General features: G+C 37.4%; 1 protein-coding gene across 2 annotated transcripts in view; it reads left to right on the top strand.

The window, feature by feature from the left end:
* Positions 1–4,119: 4,119 nt before the first annotated feature.
* The window catches only part of LOC145998608 (adhesion G protein-coupled receptor A2-like), a 51,355-nt gene continuing 35,290 nt past the window's right edge, over positions 4,120–20,184 (top strand). Inside the window, exons 1-7 of one of the 2 annotated variants that reach the window (XM_083135063.1) lie at positions 4,120–4,276; positions 8,353–8,442; positions 11,510–11,812; positions 12,916–12,987; positions 13,660–13,731; positions 14,935–15,006; positions 16,153–16,224. In XM_083135063.1, coding sequence (XP_082991189.1) covers positions 11,589–11,812; positions 12,916–12,987; positions 13,660–13,731; positions 14,935–15,006; positions 16,153–16,224 — 512 coding nt within the window. In that variant the 5' untranslated portion in view covers positions 4,120–4,276; positions 8,353–8,442; positions 11,510–11,588. The remainder of the gene's footprint in view (positions 4,277–8,352; positions 8,443–11,509; positions 11,813–12,915; positions 12,988–13,659; positions 13,732–14,934; positions 15,007–16,152; positions 16,225–20,184) is intronic. The other variant, XM_083135071.1, reaches the window with a different exon arrangement.

Genomic DNA, 20,184 nt, shown 5'->3' with positions numbered 1-20,184 from the left:
GGATATTTGTTACTTTGCGTTGCTTTTCTGTCACTTCTAGCTAATCGCAACAATGAAGGATGACGTGAAATTGATGAAGAGACACTCATAAACAGTGCCGCAACTACAGGGGGCAGAGGGCATTGTCCCTCCCCGACTTTGGACGGAAATCCATTCTAGGGAAAGCAAACATTGAAGTAAAAAAACAAGACTAGGAGAATCTAAGAATAGCAGGACAATTGCATACTCATGATGAAATTAATTTTTACGTGTTCCTTGCATTTTTCTACCAGACGGCCAAGGGCACTTGCAAGGGGCACAGAGGGGTAATTGCCCCCCTCGATTTCAAATTTTATACAAATAAAAAAACATTTCGTAAAATTTTCTTGCTCGCTTCGCTCGCATTATCTACTATTCTTACAGTCCAAGTTCAGAGCCATAGCTATGGGGCGGCAGGAGTCGGCTCTGGAAGCCAAACGATCTATATGAAAAAAAAATGTTAAACAGAATGTCATGGTGCCCCGTAAAATTATTGCACCCTATTAAAACAATTTCTTTCTATGAAACTTAATATGAAATATTACTGATGACACTGTAATCCAATAAGTCATTGATCAATCAAGGGATTCCTATTTGTTTGTCAGGTGTCAAAACATGTATTTCAATTATACTACAATTCACACAATATTTTGCAAAATGGTTAACGTAACCAGTAGGCAAACGTTGTCTGTAGTGATGCAAGAGTCTCCCCTTTGAAAGAAATAAAGTCCGTGGTGAACTAAGGGACCCATGTTTTAATGTTTTAGCAAGTACAAAAAAAAATGTATTAGCTACAAATGTTTACACAATTCATCAAAGTATAGATAATATGTAACCATCAATATTTAATTAATTCTATTTTCTTGCATAACACAACACAATGGTGTTGTTGGATTCTCGTTAGATTTCTTTGTGTGTAAAAATCTTGCATACTAGAAACTAGAGGGAATCATTATGAAGCATGATTTATAAAGGGCTCACTTAATCAGTTCTGCAGAGAGGCCCAAAGTTGTTGGTGCATATTAATAATCTATTAACATTATTGACCTGTAAATATCAAGTAGATACTGTCCTTATTAGCCTACCTAGGTATTTATATTAAACTTCATATTCTTTGGCAATCTGGAATGGTCATTATCGAAATTTTGCTATTTGATGTTGCTCGAAGTTCGTTTGTTCGTTGCAGTTTCAAGATATCATCCCTTTTCTGTTACTTATCTCTTTTTGGGGAGGGGGCAAGTGCCTCCGTGTACCCTGTTATATCTGCCAATGCGACACAATATATTAAAAATTTGCCCCGTCTAGGATTGACTTTGCCCCCCCTACAAAGAATTCCTGGCTACGGGCCTGGGGGGACTAGCTAACATCTATGCATCCATCCCTCTAGTTTTGTCAATGTTATATACGTTATAGTATTCTCGTTTAATTTTTTTGCTGAGGGGCCCCCAATATTTTACTTGGGGGGGAGAGGGGCATAGACGACTGTACTACACCACTGCACTGAATTGAATATACTAGTTTTTTGCATATCAATGCAGTGTATTAGATGAATTATACTTCTGGCATAACACCTATGTGAATACATTTGAAAAGTGGAAAGTCAATTAATGGTTTATTTCAAAATACATGAAAATACACACAAATTCCCTGTGGACAAGAACTTTAAAAGCACTAAACGTTATCTTTATCCTCCAAATGCGCGACTTCTAATGCATCAGAAGACACAGATATCTTAGTCACTTTTTCACCCTTTTCAGCCAAAATTTCTTCTATGTTTTTCTTGCCTTCAAGGTCAGGAAACCAATTCAAATTATCAGCAATAAGATGCAGTTTGTTACAACCAGAGCAACGAATTATCACGACGCCTTTATTGTATGCTGCCTTAGATATAAATTTGGAATTCCTTGTGGAGCATGGTTTGCAGGTGAAGCATAACTTCAACTTCCCTTGCAATTTTCCGAGTGGTATACCATTTGCTTGATCTGAAGAATTAGATGGAACTGGATCATCAACAATGTTAGAGGTCTTGCTGCAACATGATCGATTTACTTGTGTTTGATACTTGGGAGTTTGTTTGTATGTAGAAGGAACACTTACATTTCGGTAAGTTCTATTTTTCGACACGCCTGATCCACTGTACGGACCTGGTCGGTAAAGTTCAAGTTCTTTGCGTAGAAGTGGGTATAATCTACATACTGTCAACCACCGTATCATGATCCCACTATTACTGTTACACTTCACATAAGTAAATAAACTGATGCCGTTACATTAAAATCACAACAGAACAAATATTTTGGTTAGGTCGCTGGGATAGTGGACAAATTGGAATACACGAATGATACAAAATATCAGGTTGCGTTGCTAATTGTTCAAAATCGAAATTTGTATCTCTCTATCCTTATCACCGTAGCATATTATCACTAATAAATGAAATAAGGATTATAATAAAGAGAGCACGAATTAAGGTTGAAATAATTTATTGTTTCAACACATATTTTTGTTGTATTCCAAATTCGTATCATCAAAAATGATAATGTTTTCACTCTTTCTTGCCAGAATTTCTCACACTGCGTTACTTCGGGATCCCGCAAAAAGTCGTTACCGCGGGAGTAGAAACAAAATGGCCGAGTCTGCTGCCACGCACGTGTCAGCAGCAAGAATAAGCGTCAAATTTGCTGCTGCCACGTAATTCGTCTGCTAAGAAGATGTTACAAATCTTAAGAACAGATTAAGCCGAGAGAAATGCAAGTTTATGATTAGTGGGAATGAATGTACAGGTAATTTAGAACCTTATTCTTTAGAAAGCATTTAGCGATATTATTTTAATGCGAACAGAACTTAACCTAACTACGAGAGCATTTAGGTTTATTATTAGAAGAATGCTGAGGGACCTAATCTTAAAACGTTTTTGTGAAAGTAATCGCTACAACCTCACAATATGTGTTACAGACGTAATTGCATACATAGCATGATGAAATCACGATAAAACAAAGACCGAATCTACTGCCACGCGCATCTTTTTTGAGGTTCCAGCAGAAAAAGAACGTGGCAGCAGACACTGCCAAACAAAATATCCTTTACCAATCCAAATCCAGACTTGGGGAAATAATTTGCCCGATCTTGGAGGGTAAAGTTGATCCTCATTTTACTCGCAAGTAAATCTATGCGTAAATAGAATCGACGCTGGTGCAAACGGGAGAATTGAAGTTTACTAGTAAAGTAATTATTCGATTTCTTGTAAAAGTGTCTGATATGATCATGGCAGTGTCTGCTGCCACGTTCTTTTTCTGCTCGAACCTCAAAAAAGATGCGCGTGGCGCAGCAGACTCGGTCTTTGTCTTATCATGATTTCATCATGCTATGTATGCAATTACGTCTGTAACACATATTGTGAAGTTGTAGCGATTACTTTCACAAAAAATGTTTTAAGATTATGTCCCTTAGCATTCTTTTAATATAAACCTAAGTGCTCTCGTAGTTAGGTTAGGTTCTGTTAGCATTAAAATAATATCGCTAAATGCTTTCTAAAGAAAAAGGTTCTAAATTACCTGCACATTCATTCCCACTAATCATAAACTTGCATTTATCTCGCCTTAATCTGTTCTTAAGATTTGTAACATCCTCTTAGCAGACGAATTACGTGGCAGCAGCAAATTTGACGCTTATTCTTACTGCTGACACGTGCGTGGCAGCAGACTCAGCCTATGATCATTGATATGATACCATATACCAGTTATATTATTCATTTTCTGATAATTTTATTATTTGTGAAAGTTTGTACAAACATCATTCAAGTAGACGGAAAATTAAAAAATACTCAAACTGATCTTTACACGATATTTTTATCTTTAAAGCGAAAACCCAGGAACATGAAACTATTATCAAGAAATCTAAGGATGTAATGAAGGAGCGCTCTCATCAAAATACATGGTTGATCAATTATGATGGAAAACGAAATTAAAAAAATGATCAAGAATTGCGTGTGATGCATCCTAACTTTAATTATCGAAACCGACCGGATGGAACGCTTTTGTTGGCTTCCGGTCTTTTCACTATCCAACGAGATGTCAGACAGAAGTTTTAGTCACACCCTCCCTTTGATTAACCAATAGCCGCATTTATTTTCTTCTGTATATTCTCGTGTGTGATTTCAATATGGCGGAAGCGTAATTTGACAGGTCGATGGAGGATCTGAAGTGTATGCTTTATTTGTGTGAAGTGTGTTACATGAGGAAAATTATGTGAAGCGAGTGGGAAGGTATTATAATGCTTATATGCTTTCTCTTTATGTCAACATGGCTGGTAGTTTCAGTTACAAAATATAATAAATTTATTAGCCACTGCAGTGACCCTTAACAATCAATGATCAAGTTTTTTAAATATCTAAACATTGTATATTGGAATATTAACGAAATTCTTAGTCTGAAGAGCACAGATTGTGTTGCAAATGTCTTGTTTTGCTTTGTAAAGATATGTGCAAACTTCTACTTTCCGCCTGTAGGAGCGACGGTTTTGTACACTGAGCAGTGGCAAAATTATCAAACTATTACGCGTGCTAAGGAGACGTTGTAGGAAGACAAGAAACAACTTTCTTTAACTGTCATAACTACTCAAGAAAGAACTTTAGAGATATACTGAAATCGTAGGGGAAGGACTTTTATTTTTTCTGTATGTCACAGTTTGATAACCTACAACGAAACTCATTATGTGGTATTCAATAAGTACAAGATTTTAGTATATCTACATGATTTAACATTATTCTAAAATAATTCATATAATTAATATATGCAGGTTTCGTCTTCAGTTTCTGATAATGAAAGGGAGGCAAGGCATTTAACCAAATACATTTGTAGTATAGTAGACGGTAACTGTTCCAGATGTTTAATGATTTTTCGCAAGTTGTAAAGGAATATAAGGAAGTAGAATATAGTGGATATTATTGTGGGAGTAAGTTCAAAGCTTGGAGAATCTAATTAGCATAATCTCGAGATGCCATTCTTGGTTTCTGCCCGATTCGGGCATGAGTTTCTATGGATTTTTATGCGAGACTTAGGTAAAATTTACGTTTCCCCAAAACGTCTTTTTTCAATTTTACAGGAGAAATTACTTACCGAAATGCGTTTATTTATACTTTAGGAAGGTCTTGGAAGTTTGCTTTCAACTCGTTGAATTTTTTTTGCCGATAAATCATGTAATTTTCGACATTAATGTCGCTCCGATGCATGAAAGCTGTTCCCTTGATGTCCGTCTACTACGTGAACCAAATATTTGCGAGCGTCTCATGACGTAACAACCGGTCAGTGTTTCCAAACGCGCGGTTTTGTAACTGTGTAACAGTTCTAGAACGTAAATAAACGCGAGTTACTGTTCATCATTTCTGATTACGAACTTGCGACAACATAACGTGCACAGGATCAGTGGCGTGCTCAATGTGAGGTTGATGGGGGTGATAACCCCCCCCCTTTCGCCCAGTATCTCTAAGGCTATTTATGAATGGTTCGTGGGCTATTTATGTATGGTTCGTGGGGCTATCAGTGAATGGTTCGTGGGGCTATCTGTGAATGGTTCATGGGGCTCTTTTTCACTATTGAAACCTTTGCGTGGCCCTACTAACCTATCCACGCGGTAATGGTTCGTGGGGCTATATTTTTAACTATTGAAACCTTTGCGTGGCCCTACTAACCTATCCACGCGCCAATGGTTCGTGGGACTAGCGCCAATGGTTCGTGGGGCTATCTTTTTCACTATTGAAACCTTTGCGTGGCCCTACTAACCTATCCACGCGCCAATGGTTCGTGGGGCTATATTTTTAACTATTGAAACCTTTGCGTGGCCCTACTAACCTATCCACGCGCCAATGGTTCGTGGGACTAGCGCCAATGGTTCGTGGGGCTATCTTTTTCACTATTGAAACCTTTGCGTGGCCCTACTAACCTATCCACGCGCCAGTGGTTTGTGGGGCTAGCGCCAATGGTTCGTGGGGCTATATTTTTAACTATTGAAACCTTTGCGTGGCCCTACTAACCTATCCACGCGCCAATGGTTCGTGGGGCTAGCGCCAATGGTTCGTGGGGCTATATTTTTAACTATTGAAACCTTTGCGTGGCCCTACTAACCTATCCACGCGCCAATCGTTCGTGGGGCTAGCGCCAATGGTTCGTGGGGCTAGCGCGAATGGTTCGTGCGGCTATCTTTTTCACTATTGAAACCTTTGCGTGGCCCTACTAACCTATCCACGTGCCAATGGTTCGTGGGGCTATATTTTTAACTATTGAAACCTTTGCGTGGCCCTACTAACCTATCCACGCGCCAATGGTTCGTGGGGCTATATTTTTAACTATTGAAACCTTTGCGTGGCCCTACTAACCTATCCACGCGCCAATGGTTCGTGGGGCTATATTTTTAACTATTGAAACCTTTGCGTGGCCCTACTAACCTATCCACGCGCCAATGGTTCGTGGGACTAGCGCCAATGGTTCGTGGGGCTATCTTTTTCACTATTGAAACCTTTGCGTGGCCCTACTAACCTATCCACGCGCCAATGGTTCGTGGGGCTATATTTTTAACTATTGAAACCTTTGCGTGGCCCTACTAACCTATCCACGCGCCAATGGTTCGTGGGACTAGCGCCAATGGTTCGTGGGGCTATCTTTTTCACTATTGAAACCTTTGCGTGGCCCTACTAACCTATCCACGCGCCAATGGTTCGTGGGGCTATCTTTTTCACTATTGAAACCTTTGCGTGGCCCTACTAACCTATCCACGCGCCAATGGTTTCAGTTGCTTTGTTTTATTTCAATCACTTATCGCACAACACTCTTGCTACCTTGCGTTCTGACGTCAGCAGACTGAAGTTTATTTTTAGGCTAAAGGCCTATGTTGTTATCCATATCATTAAAATTTCAGTAACCACCAAACGTCTCTAATTCCCTTATTTTCGTATTTTCCACATTCATACTTACGTATTCTCCATACTAGTACCTAGATATTTTGCTATGAAGAAGGTCGCAACACTGCATAACCACTGATCATGGACTACGCTAGTCAAGATTTCTCCGCCATATCGCGTGTAACGCAAGCAAAAGCGAAGAAAATAAAAATACTCCATATTTCGAAAATTGAGATTATTTGCCTGCAAAAAACGAAACGCGAAATAGAAGAATCCTTACGAATGCAGAATATGTAAGTATCAATGTGAAAAATACGAAAATAAGGGAATTAGAGACGTTTGGTGGTTACCGAAATGTTAATGAGACTTATGCAGAGTTTTATGCTCAAAGCCAGATAATACGTGATCAGGTGTTTAGAGCTGTTATTTTAATGCTAAGAGCCCTAAACATAAACAGTCTAACGTAACTATGAAAGCTTTTAGCAGTGAAATATCCCTTCAGACCCGGACAGTCTGTATCCAAGACGACATTACCAAATGGCTGGTTACAAACTGGAAGGGAAATTTGTTCTCTGGAAAATGTGCAGTAATTAGTAAGTTTCTGAAGTATGTTTTAATAGATATAATCAGATATCAAAGTATGCAAAAAATACCTATGCACCATGATAAATTTGGAATTAAACAGTGGGAACTTGGGGGTCCCCATTTGCACCCCATGCATGTGAAGTAGATGGCAGCAACAGTCCATATCCAAGACGACAGTAAATGAATGGCTGTTCACACAGAAAGACTAATACCGTAGTGTATGGAAGAAAAAAATATCATTCTCCAGAAAATTTGCACTACATAATCGCTAATAATCTGCAGTATGAGTTAAAAACACAATTAGAAATCAAACCATGTAGTAAATGCTATGCACAATGATGAATTCGGATTTAAACATCAGAACTTGGACCTAGTAGACAGTTCTTTTTGATGGTCACTTTTATTTTAAATTAATTCCTTGTTCATGTTACTTTGTATGCTGGTGTATGTAAGACAAAGTCATTAAATCACTAAACCAAAATGGGCAAAATTTTAGAAAACATATTTTTATTTGCATAAAATTTGAAATTGAAGGGGGTAATTGCTTTTCTGTGCTCCCCTGCAAGTGCCCTTGGCTGTCAATGTTTGTTCTCTCTTTCCCCCTAGAATTGACTTCCATCAAAGATTTGGTGGGGGGGAGCAATGACCTTCTGCCCCCCCTGTGGTTGCGTCACTGAATAATACAAACATATTTAAGCAATATATGTTTACTTTAGATACTTTAGGCTCACTGCCATTGTTAGTCAACCTTATTCTGCACAGTTTGTCTGCTCGACTAACCTTGTATTAATGCGAATGTATTCTAGCGTTGAAATAACTTCTTACATCATAACCCTATTTTAAATACCGTATTTTAACAGGAGTCTGTATGGCACACTGCAATCCAAACAGATTCTAAAGGCATAAGAGGTGGTGTTTCATTTCAACCCTATCGCTGCGATCACCCACAGGTAGGTAGAAAAACTATACATAATAACCAAAATTAAAAATCAATAACAAGTAAATCAAACGATACAATCCCCCATTTTTGTGTGAAGATACGAGAATATAGAATCGTAGGCTATATAGAATTGGTATAAAATTTTGCCCCCCCCCCCCAAAAAAAATAATTACATAATGCAGGCGCATCATGAAACCCCCTGTGGGCACCCCTGTATGTATTGTATGCTCGAAGCAGAGATTTAAAATCACTACAGTGGTAGTAAACAACATTGTAACAATATGGAGTGTCTAGTGTTGGTAAAATTGTTGCCTTTCAACAACATTTTTTTTTAATATTAAAAGGAGATTGCTTGCAATACAATAGCAACTTTGCAGTTCCTCTTTGAATGACAAGAGAACAATGGATTGAAGTTTGTTGCTTCAATATATAGCTTATGGGACATGAAGAGATACATGTGTCTTGGATGGGCATAAGTTGGGACCTAACTTTGGGGGGGGGGGGGGGGGTGGAGGAGAATAAAGAAGTTTTTTTTTTTCAAAAAATGAAAAGTTGCTCATTACTTTGCCCCTCAGGTCTCAGGAGGTTAGCAAAAGTACCATTAACTTGAAAATTGTAATAAACCGGAACTAAGGTCTAAATCACCATCCCTGAGACCTTCTGTAAACAAACGGTCTCACCGATTCGATGTATCACTCCGCGTCAGCTGATCCATGACCGCAATCATCTGTTGTTACACTCATAGTTCGCCGCACCTATTCATTTTATATAAGAGCCTCTGAATGTGAGAACCCGTTCTCAAAACATCAGACGAATATGCAGCCGCATACATTGTTACTCTCCCAGTCATTCTCTCTTTCATAACCCTTAAAACTGCAGACACTGACACACCACTGCACTGGGATACCAACTTACCCCTTTTCAAAGGCTGTCCTTGCTGGTGTTTTGAAAACAAGCTTGGAGTAAACGGAGACTTTCCCTCACGCATAGAACTCGGCATGTTATTTTTCTAAGGCTAAGTCGGGCAATATTACTAAGCTGCACTACTTCCTTGCTGTTCACATGATTATTTTTAGAAAATAACCAATGTTATAAAATATCATTATGTACACAAATCTCTAAGCTCATTGAAAGTTATATTACTACAAAATGTTCACACTTATCTTGCCTTGCCATGTCACCAAGTTATTTTACCAAGTGCACTATATTTGGCGGAACAAAAATCGTTATTAGGATGCTTGTCAAAGTTTCCAACCGCAATAAATTTACGAACTTTTTGTCTTGTTTTGATCATCAATATATTTATTGGACTTACAGCAATGCATATGGCTGTTTATGCCCATTATATATTTTATTTACATAAGATACAATTTACATAAAATGTACAAACAAATTTCAAATACACTCCTATCTATATCAAACCTTAGAAATATACATTACCATGTTATATCATTTTGTCTAAAAAATGCAAGTAAAATATATTCAAAGAAAGAAGCCAAATTTATGGGAAATGATTACTGGTGAAAAGAGTTAACCATAAAGGTGAAGCAATAAGTAAAAAAAGGAAGAGCATTGGGTTTAAAGTGAGACGTCATTTGCGGCAGCGTATCCCATACTACAAATTGGCCATTGTTTTACCTTACGTAATGAATCCTGTAACAACGCTGGATTTTCGTGTGGATTATTTTACTTCTATGAGTTTGCAATGCTTTCTGCATGCAGGTGGTTTGGTTTACAGAAGGTGTCAGGGTTTGTGATTTGAAATATAGAGTACTGCATTGGGCCACTTTCGCTTGCTCAACCTCGATCAAATCTCCATATAGAATATCAAATATCATTTCAGTGTGACAATAATCGTACAAATATATGTGTAAGAATTCGTCCGAATAGTTCCAGCCCATAATCATGTACTCATTGATTGATTTAGTTTATTGTTTTAAGTCTACATTATGCACAGTAAGGCTAATCGGGACTAGACCTACAGTTTAAAGTTGGATCCGAACCCTCCACCGGGTATTGAACCTGGGACCCCTTGATTATAAGGTGACAATGCTACCACTGCGCCATCGGAGAGGCTTAATCATCTATTCATTTTCATATATTGCTGTGTATTGGTAAGTTAGACTAAATTAAATTTTAACATAGAGATGATGACTATGTTCACTTTAGTTTCAATTTCACTGCATCTTTCACTTCACGAAGTATATTTGAAGGTCCACTACCTCAGACAAATTACGGTTGTACGTGAACTACTAGACTTCGAGCTTATACCGATCATTTTCCTGTTTGAACGTTATTCGCTCGAGTGAAGAAACAGTTGATTCCGTAAGCCATCTAGCATCATCTGTGCGAACTCTTAGATGATTGAGCAAAAAAGGCTCGATGCAGCACTCTAACCTGAACATTTGAAGGTCCAGTGTTGCACCTTCTAAATTATTTCTCTGACTAGTAAAGGTTAGATTCACATTCACCTGTAGATATTTGTACAATTTCGATTAAACTCACATAATCTTTGAATGAAGTGGAAATATGTATTGGATAATTTTTGTAGATGTGAAAATCTTAAACTAGTGATGCACATATGCTTTTATACCTGACATTTCACCATAAAACACGTGCTCACAATTATCTAAATGTAATGTATGTGCATTTAATAGGACTACATGTGAAAAGAAACCTGTCTTCAAATGGCTATTCATGTTGTCCACCAAAGATTGAAAAGGTTTTTTTCGAACATATGGTTTTCCTCTAATTTCTGAATCATAGTCATCCTAGAAGTTTGTGTTTAGAATACTGCATATAGTGGTGGAAGTTAGTTTGAAGTCTGGAGAAACTAATTTATGCATTTTAAAGATGCAGAAAGTATTAATTTGTGAGAAATTAGGTCATGAAATGTAGGTTCTGCAAATGACCATGCTTCTAAGTCACTACTGTGTGAAGCATTCTTTTCATGTTGAAGATGCTATATACATGTGCTACTATATATGCGTAATGTGTTACAAATATACATGTCGGTACAAATAATTGTTAAAATTATCCATGTCATATGTGCGTTAATACAGTTTTCTCTTTTCCAGTGACCAGCTCTTTCATTTAATTGGGACAATGGCTGAGAATTAAAATGATAAGAAAGGAATTGAATGTTAAACAAACACAATGACACAGTTAGAGAGAAAGAGGCCTCTATTTGCTGCATTGCTTGGCCTGAGTTTTTGGGTGGTTACGGGGCAAGACCCATGTCCCTTTGGATGCATTTGCCCGAAGGTCCGTTCTCAAGGTTTTGGGGAAGGAGTCAAGGTGAAATGCAGCAGTGCAGACAGTAAAATTTCTTCCCTTGGAAGGATTGATTTTCAGAGAGCTCCTCCAAATGTTGTTCATTTGTAAGTAATGGAAGATATTTTTTTTCATGAAAAATTGCTGAAAATGTAGTTTTTGATGCGACATTTAATCAAATGCTATGCTTATAAAATTTCCTTTGTTGTAATGCTACATAATAGAGTGGCATTTTATTTTAGCGATTTTGTTAAAATGCAAGATATGGCATGATAAAAAAAGGTTGCTTAGGGTAATAATTGTCCAAAAAGAGTCATAAGTTCATGTGTTAAAGATTCTTACTTGATCAGAGACATGTACAGTGTTTTTATAAGGAGGGGTGATATTGCAAGTAAGAGGTTTAGTGTAGTTGTATTAGTAGTCAGTCCTTGCCATCCAAGTGAACAAAATATAGAAATCCACAAAATTCGGAAATTTATTTTTCCATATTTATGTATTTTAAGTCCACTTTATGCAGAAATAGGCCAGAAAGGATCTACAGTTGACAGTGGGATCCAATGGGATATCGAGCCCAAGACCCCTCGATTACAAGGTGATGACATTACCTCTTTACCATTGGGAAGCTCTATTTAGGTATTTTGTGTCACCCACCTAATACATTAATTTGGAAATAGTCCGTAACTATCTCTTGACTGCTTTATGTACTTTGTAAATGAAAGCAATGAAGATAAATGATTAGATGAAAATGACAAAGGGACACTCACGATGAAACACCCAATCCAGGACTCAAACTCAGAACTTCTGGTGAGGAGATTACCTAGCCACAAAATCAGCAATGTGCTTCATAAAATGCCTCTTGATGCCGGATCATTGTCATGATCACAGACACAAAAAACATGGTGTGAATTTGCTTTGTTGTAATGTGTAACAATGACATTCTCACAATTCATCCATTAAATAATAATAAAAAAGATAGTGCAAGTTAGTAGATAGAAGTAAACGAATATACCAACTTAGCCACGCACAGTAGCACATATGAAAATGTAACTTTGCACAAGTCGCAGTTTGGATCAATATAATATGTTACATAATTTAATGCTAGGTGTTAAGAATGAAGCATATAGTAGATGTATAGTAAATAGTATGCTCCATATTAGCATTGTTCTGAATATGTATTCTATTAGTAATAAAAACTGTTCCCCCATTACAGAGATCTGTCTGGAAATGCCATAACCACTATACCAAGAGGATCGTTTATTGACTTCACATTACTAGAAAAGCTGTGAGTAATTTTTGTTAATTAGTAAGTGTTCTTTGGTTTTGGTTTGTTGGTTAATGTTCATACATAATATTAGAGATATTTAATTATTTATATATCTTCAACAGCATGTACATGTCAGGATTTGCATATGAAAATAAATCCCTTTATTATTATTATTATTATTATTATTGAACCAGCTTTTAGATGGGAGATACTCAAAACAATGTTGTGTTATTAATTTTTGTACATTTATTTTTAAGTGTTGAATAAACTTTTTTTCTTGAATGGTTGAATAATGAGTTCAATTTAACACTTAAAAAGTTGGTTATTAACATGTTAAGGCAACACAGAATGTTCTCTAATTTTATTTTAAATTTGCCTAGAAAAGTCTGGGAATTTGTTTTGCCAAAATGAAATGACATATTTTTAACCCTATGTACAAAATCAGTGGTTTGTTATTCTTCTGTGTATTGTTATTAGAACAGTCATTATGAACTGAGGATTAAACATTATAGCTCTATTTGATTTTATGTAATTTTTATATATTTTTTTTTGCCAATAATGTTATCAATCCAGTAAACATCAGAACACTCTAGCAGCCTAACAATACATTCACACATCCCATACAACAGTTCATTTGCAGACCCATGTTTACACTTTTTTTTTATTATTAAAATTTGTTATTTTATTTAGGGACTTGAAGAACAACAAGATAAGCATCATAGAGGATGAAGCATTCACGAATCTCACTCATCTTAAGCGCTTGTAAGTCAGTTTTACAGTACTCAAGATTCTTTTCACTAGTACCAAGAAGAGAAATACCAACCGGACATAATTTTTTACCCTTCTTGCCGTCACCAAAGATGATATATATATATATATATATATATATATATATATATCATATATATATATATAACCATTGCCTCATTGTTAAAAGAAATTCCCTTTAAGATGATACAGAGTTGAAAATTCAATGACATCGCCAGAGGGTTTTTTTCTTCTTGGTGGATAGTAGTTATATTTGTTTCCCTAATCTATTATTAGAATTAATATTTGGATTATTCTTTTATTCCATCACAGATTTGCTTGTTTTACTTGGAAACCTACCCTTATATCAAGTTTCATTAAACCTATCCTTTTACCATATTTTTTGAATTATGAATAATATTCATAATTCAGCACTGGATGCCTACATTCTTCTTACGCCTATTATGTTGCTTTTAGAACATCTATAAGGCTACCAGATCTCCTGTATTAGCTGGGCAGTCCCTTTTTTGTGACAATGACTTATTGGCATTGGATTACTGCAACAAGACACCTTCTCTACTATTACTATGAACTATAGCATTGTTGATTAGAATTTTTTCACATTTCATTATCAACAATGTGCCATATTCCAATTTTCTTAAAATATTGGAGTTTCTTCTCTGTTTATCTGAAACTAATTCACCTACTATTTGTACATGAATGGTTTGTGGACAAATAACTAGAATGTAAAAACTTTGAAAACTATGTTGATTAATTAGGTGAACTTTAATTACTCGTGTGTAAACTTTTTCAAAATGTTATTTGAACAGAATATTCATAGGCAAAATATCAATGAATGACTATTAATTCTAAGGGACTGCTCGGTTGGAGTGCAATGCATATTACCATATTATGTAAATTATTTACTCAGTATTTATTTATTTAATTAGTTTTCAAACATAAATATTTATGACAAAACAGTTTTCTCTTTTTTTTATTCAGGAAAATATGAAAAATGTTCAGTTTTGTTGTTCTAAAAATCTGGTAACCTTAAACATGTAGAAACCTTGGAATTGATGTGAATGCTTTATGCACTTGTGGAACTATTTCAAGCATTGTTGCTGCTGTGACACTGTTGTTTTATTTTATCTTATGTGCTCTTGACAGTTATAGAGAGTAGAGTATTAACATCTTGTGATTTACTTTCTTTTTCTTTAGGGACTTGTCAGGAAACAGAATAGGAATTTTGAATGCAACAACATTTGAAGGCTTAGAGAGTTTAGAAAGATTGTAAGTATCTCTTTTTTTTAGTAACATACAGTGGTTTATAATCTATCTTCTATATATATAAAAATGGATGTATGTTGTGTGTGTGTGGGTGTGTATATTTGTTTGTTCCGGCATAACTCTCGAACGCCTGGAGCAATTTCAACCAAACTTGGTACACGTATCACTTGCAATCTAGAAAGAATATTTTTGCTGTAAGACACCCCTGGCACCCGTAGGGGTAGGGTGGGAAGGGTTGACATGTAAAATTAATCTAGATCGACCGATATTAAATTCCGCACAAACAGAAATCCGTGACTCAATGCAATCCGCCCAACAGTAGTGTTTCTCGGGTTGTCTAACATTCAGGCTGTGTTGCGAATGAAATCCATAGTTTTCATGACACTCCTAATGGGGTTCAAATTCAAGTTCATCATCTAAGGGGTGAGAGGGCGTGAAAAATAAAATGCCACAAATGATCTATATTAGTGTCGAATCCATAGTTTTCGGAGTCGCTAAGCTAATTGGTGACATTCACGATCACATTTAAAATTAGTTACATTTTACACTATAGTTAGAATTCCCATTCAACGCCTGGTAATTAGCTAGTTATACATAATGGAACAATTAAAATTCATGTATATATTGTGATTATTTGATTTTGAAAAACATCGTGTAACAATGATACTTAATTTTCTTTACATGCTGTGTGGCCGCGGTGGCTCAGTCGGTAACGCGTCTGACTACCATGCTCAAGGTCCCGGGTTCGATCCCCGGCCGGTTCAAATCCGGGAACTTTTCTAACGGTGGAAGCGGCCCCGGCGCCTACCCAGCGTCGAATAACATGGGTACCTGGGGGAAACCCTGGGGGGTAAAGGCGGTCAGGGGCGTGATGCTGATCACATCACCCCCACTCACGACCGGATCAAGAAAGTGTGGGGCGTTACCCCCACACCCCCTATACGCCTTCATGGCGTGGTGCTATGCACAGGGGAACACTTTACCTTTACCTTTACCTTTTTTGCTGTTAAATTATGAAATTGAATAATGGACAGTTTAACATAATCCTTGGAAAATTGGGGAAAAATAGAATGTTCACAGAAATTTAAATTATTAACTATATGCTACTGTATTTAAAATATGTTCTTGATATTTTTTTACATTTTGCAGAAAAATCAACCAAAATATTCTGAGCAGGCTCAAGGAAGCTTCTTTGGTTCCCTTAGTATCATTAAAACAGCTGTAAGTAAAACAGTTTACTTATAAATAAATAATAGAAGTTATTTTCACACGTATTTTTTCTGGGACATATTTGGTTGTAACACAGTTTTTCAACTGTTTGAAACTGGCTTTGTTATGTAAGATAATAACAGTGGTGTACTGTTTTAGAATGCTCATATTCTTGCTGTTCACTGATTTATAATAAAAAAATTAAAAATGCATGCATACTGTAAGTAAAAAGTAAAACATTACTAATTGTTTGTGTATCAATGAGAGAAATGCAGTGGTCTAGTCAGTAGGGCTTCTGACTGCCATGCAAGAGATCCGGTTTCGATTCCAGGGTTCGGTGATCTAAGGTTGAACTTTTACCGGCCTTCTTTCCCAGATTTAGGGGCTCTGGGGTTTACCCAGCCTCAAATCAATGGGTGTGTGGGGACAATCCTGGGGGGTAAAGGCAGCTTGAACATGGTGCTGATCACATCACCTCCAAAATGGCTGAATTCGAGAATTTGTGGCACCACATCCTCTATATGTGACTTCATGGCACAGTTCCCTTTACCTTACCTATATGTATGTACAGTCATGGAAAAAAGTTCTTCCCCATAAGGCTTTAATAGGAGCAAGTAATGCAGAAGGGTAGGCAACACATATTGCACCCTTCGATGATCGGGTGATTTTGCCTGTCTTAACACCGAGAAATGTGTTCCACGCGAAGGTCAACATGACAGGAAAGCAAAGAGGGTCACGTGACTATTGGTTACGTGGAGTGTTGTGCTTCTCCACGTCCCCAGTTCTTGATCCACATTGCAGAAAAAGTAGAGCTGCATGCAATATATGAAAATAGGTTGTTTTCAACTACACGCTTAATTATGATTTTCCCAATTGTAAATCTATCAGACGTGTCTCCCGATTTAGTCGGGACAGTCTTTTACTTTGAATTGCTGTTTGTCATAGGCGTAACTTGACGGGAGCAGAAAGGGCATTTGTAACCCCCCTCCCAAAAAAATCAGGTTTCTTAAAGCTGCTAAAACAGGAATTAAATACTATGATTTGACGCGTCCAAAAAAAGTATTATATTGAAAGATTTTTCCCAAATACGTAGATAGAAATTTAATACTTTGAAAGTGTCTCAGATTTGTTTATTGTCACAACTTAGTGTGGCACAGGTCTACTACAAAAGTGGAATTTCGTAACAGAAATATGAACCCACTCCTTTTATTTCGTAGCCGATTTCATCTTGAAACTGAAATTAAGAATATTAGTTAATAATGTCATTGGTAAACAATAAAAAAATGTGTTAGACCCAATTCTTTAATACCTTATCATAATCTTTATCGCAAGTTGAAATTTTGTTGTAAGTCCACTGTATGCAAAAAAAAAAAAAAAGGTAAAGTTCTCACCTGTGCTTGGCGCTACGCCATGAAGGCGTATAGGGGGTGTGGGGGTAACGCCCCACACTTTCTTGATTCGTTCGTGAGTGGGGGTGATGTGATCAGCATCACGCCCCTGACCGCCTTTACCACCAGGGTTTCCCCCAGGTACCCATGTCATTCGACGCTGGGTGGGCGCTGGGGCCGCTTCCAACGTTAGAAAAGTTCCCGGGCTTGAACCGGCCGGGAATCGAACCCGGGACCTATAGCATGGTAGTCAGACGCGTTACCGACTGAGTCACCGGCACAGATAGACTAATCTGAAGTGCATACAGTTTAAAGTGGGATCCGAACCACTATGTGCGATCACCTGGTATCGTACCCCAGACCCCTTGATTACATGGCCTTACCACTACGCCATCAGTGAGGCGCACACAATCTTTGTATTTTGACCTTTTTAAACCTATATGTATCATATAAGAGGTTGTTTAACGTTGCTATGCCTCTATGGATTATATTTAGCCAGTATTCGAGCACATAGCGTCAGGTTTCATAGAATATAAGCTTCTCTTCCATGTTTATGGTTTCCTGTCTGCAGTAGAAAAACTGGCAGGTTCCCATAGCTTTTCTTTCAATAGTCTTCCAATGGTTGCATATCATATCACTCAAATTTGATTCATTCGTTTCGAACACAATCCCCGATGGCGCAGTGGGATCGTGGGCACCTTGTAATTAAGGGATCCCGGGTTCGATACTCGGTGGAGGAACATAGTGGTTCGGATCCCCCCTTTAAATTATAGGTCTATTCACGATTAGCCTAACAGGACATAAAGTCGACTTAAGACACCAAATCAAGCAACTAACACAATCCCGTTATTGTCCAGATTATCGAATCCAGAACCTTCGTCGCGAATAACATAAGCAGGAAGACAACGTGAAATAACCGAACAGAAACAGAACCTAAAACCTACATCGGATAGATTGGATTAAGTCGACGATACAGCACGGGTTCTGAAATGAAAAAGAATACGAAAGTTGAAGGACCTCTATACGCACCCACTTTTCCTCCACTCAATGGGGAAGATATCCTTCTAGCTGAGAAGCCTTTACGTAGGAGTGCCCTGAGGGAACTTCAAGGCCACGACGATAAAGTGCAATGACGGGACCAAAACATACGGCAGATAGCTGTGTTCCTCCTTATTTCGTACGCCATTGATAACTGGAACACGTGACCTCGTCTTTGGTAGAGCAGAAGCCTGCTTGCTTGCCACCACCCTTTAGTTCAGTGACCTTCGCCCGTAGTCAGCAAGAGTGAATGACTCACCATATACTTGTCTGTGAGGCTACACAAGAATAGATATTTCGTTAGTGGCTGTAAGTATTGTTTCATCTGCAGTTATATCAGTTACCATTTCAATAGTTTCCTTCCTAATGGTTACTTTAGTGATAAACATGTAAATTAGTTCTCGAGAGTGAACGTTTTATCTATTTGAACGGGGGATTTTTATAGAGCCTGCATGTATTATTTTTTCCTGAAACAAGAAGAAATTCGAAGACGCAAAAAGAGTTGTATAAGAGTAGTTAACAAAAGGAAAAAAGAAGAAGAAATCGAAAATGTAAATGCTGAAATAAATTATGGTAGAGATCGAGTGAATAACATTTTGTCATGGGGTCTCCTCGATGGCGTAGTGATAACGTCGTCGCCTTGTAATCAGTGGATCCCGGGTTTGATACACGGTGGATGCACATAGTGGTTAGTATCCCACTTTAAACTGAAGGTCGAGTCCAGATTAGCATATCTGTGCACCAAACCAAAACTAAGAAAGAAATTGTCACAGTGTAAGAAAATTTCATGTTCAACCACATACGAAACACAAGGGAATAATATATTGCAGTTTGGAGTTCACATCTGTAGCATCTAACCAGCACAATTATGAATCGCAACATATCGTATCAGATCCATTTTTATTATACATGTATGATAATATAAGAGAAGTAGAGGAAAGAGAAAACCAAGCGAAACACGGACGCCTTCTCCAGAATTTCAAATCTCTTTACATAAGGTTCTGGGTTGGAGTCCCGAACAGGCATGACTTTCTTGTTCTTGCCCTTTTATCTGCTTCATTTCATCATAATTCATCGTTATGGTTTACCTGCAGGGGAAGAATACTGGCAATAATTGCCAATACAAAGCCAATGACAAACAGAACAACTCGATTACGGAGGTGCCAAGAAGAAATGAGACTTGACAGTTTCTCCGTCTCTCGGTTTGTCGAATTGAAAATTGCTCTCCCGTTCTCGGTCTCGATTAGTTAAATATAGAAATCGAAAATGTATGTGAATGAATATACATGTATTTTATATATTCCGGTTTTGTAGGAGATTTCGTGAGAGATGAAATAAGTACTCTTCCATCGTATTTATTTTTATAATTTTTATTCCCTGTTCGATGATCGCGACGATAAGGACGAGTGACCATTACATAAAATTGATGACGAAATAGTCAAACACCCCCGACAAGGACGGTACTCAAACCCGGGAACTTTGGCGACGATATCGAATGTCAATCACTTAATGAGCTTGAACACCGAGCCTGCTTAATGTTGTTTCT

The sequence above is a fragment of the Lepisma saccharinum genome, chromosome 1 (assembly GCF_977018435.1).
Source record: "Lepisma saccharinum chromosome 1, izLepSacc3.1, whole genome shotgun sequence".
Lineage (NCBI taxonomy): Eukaryota > Metazoa > Arthropoda > Insecta > Zygentoma > Lepismatidae > Lepisma > Lepisma saccharinum.
This window is presented reverse-complemented; position numbering and strand designations above follow the sequence as displayed.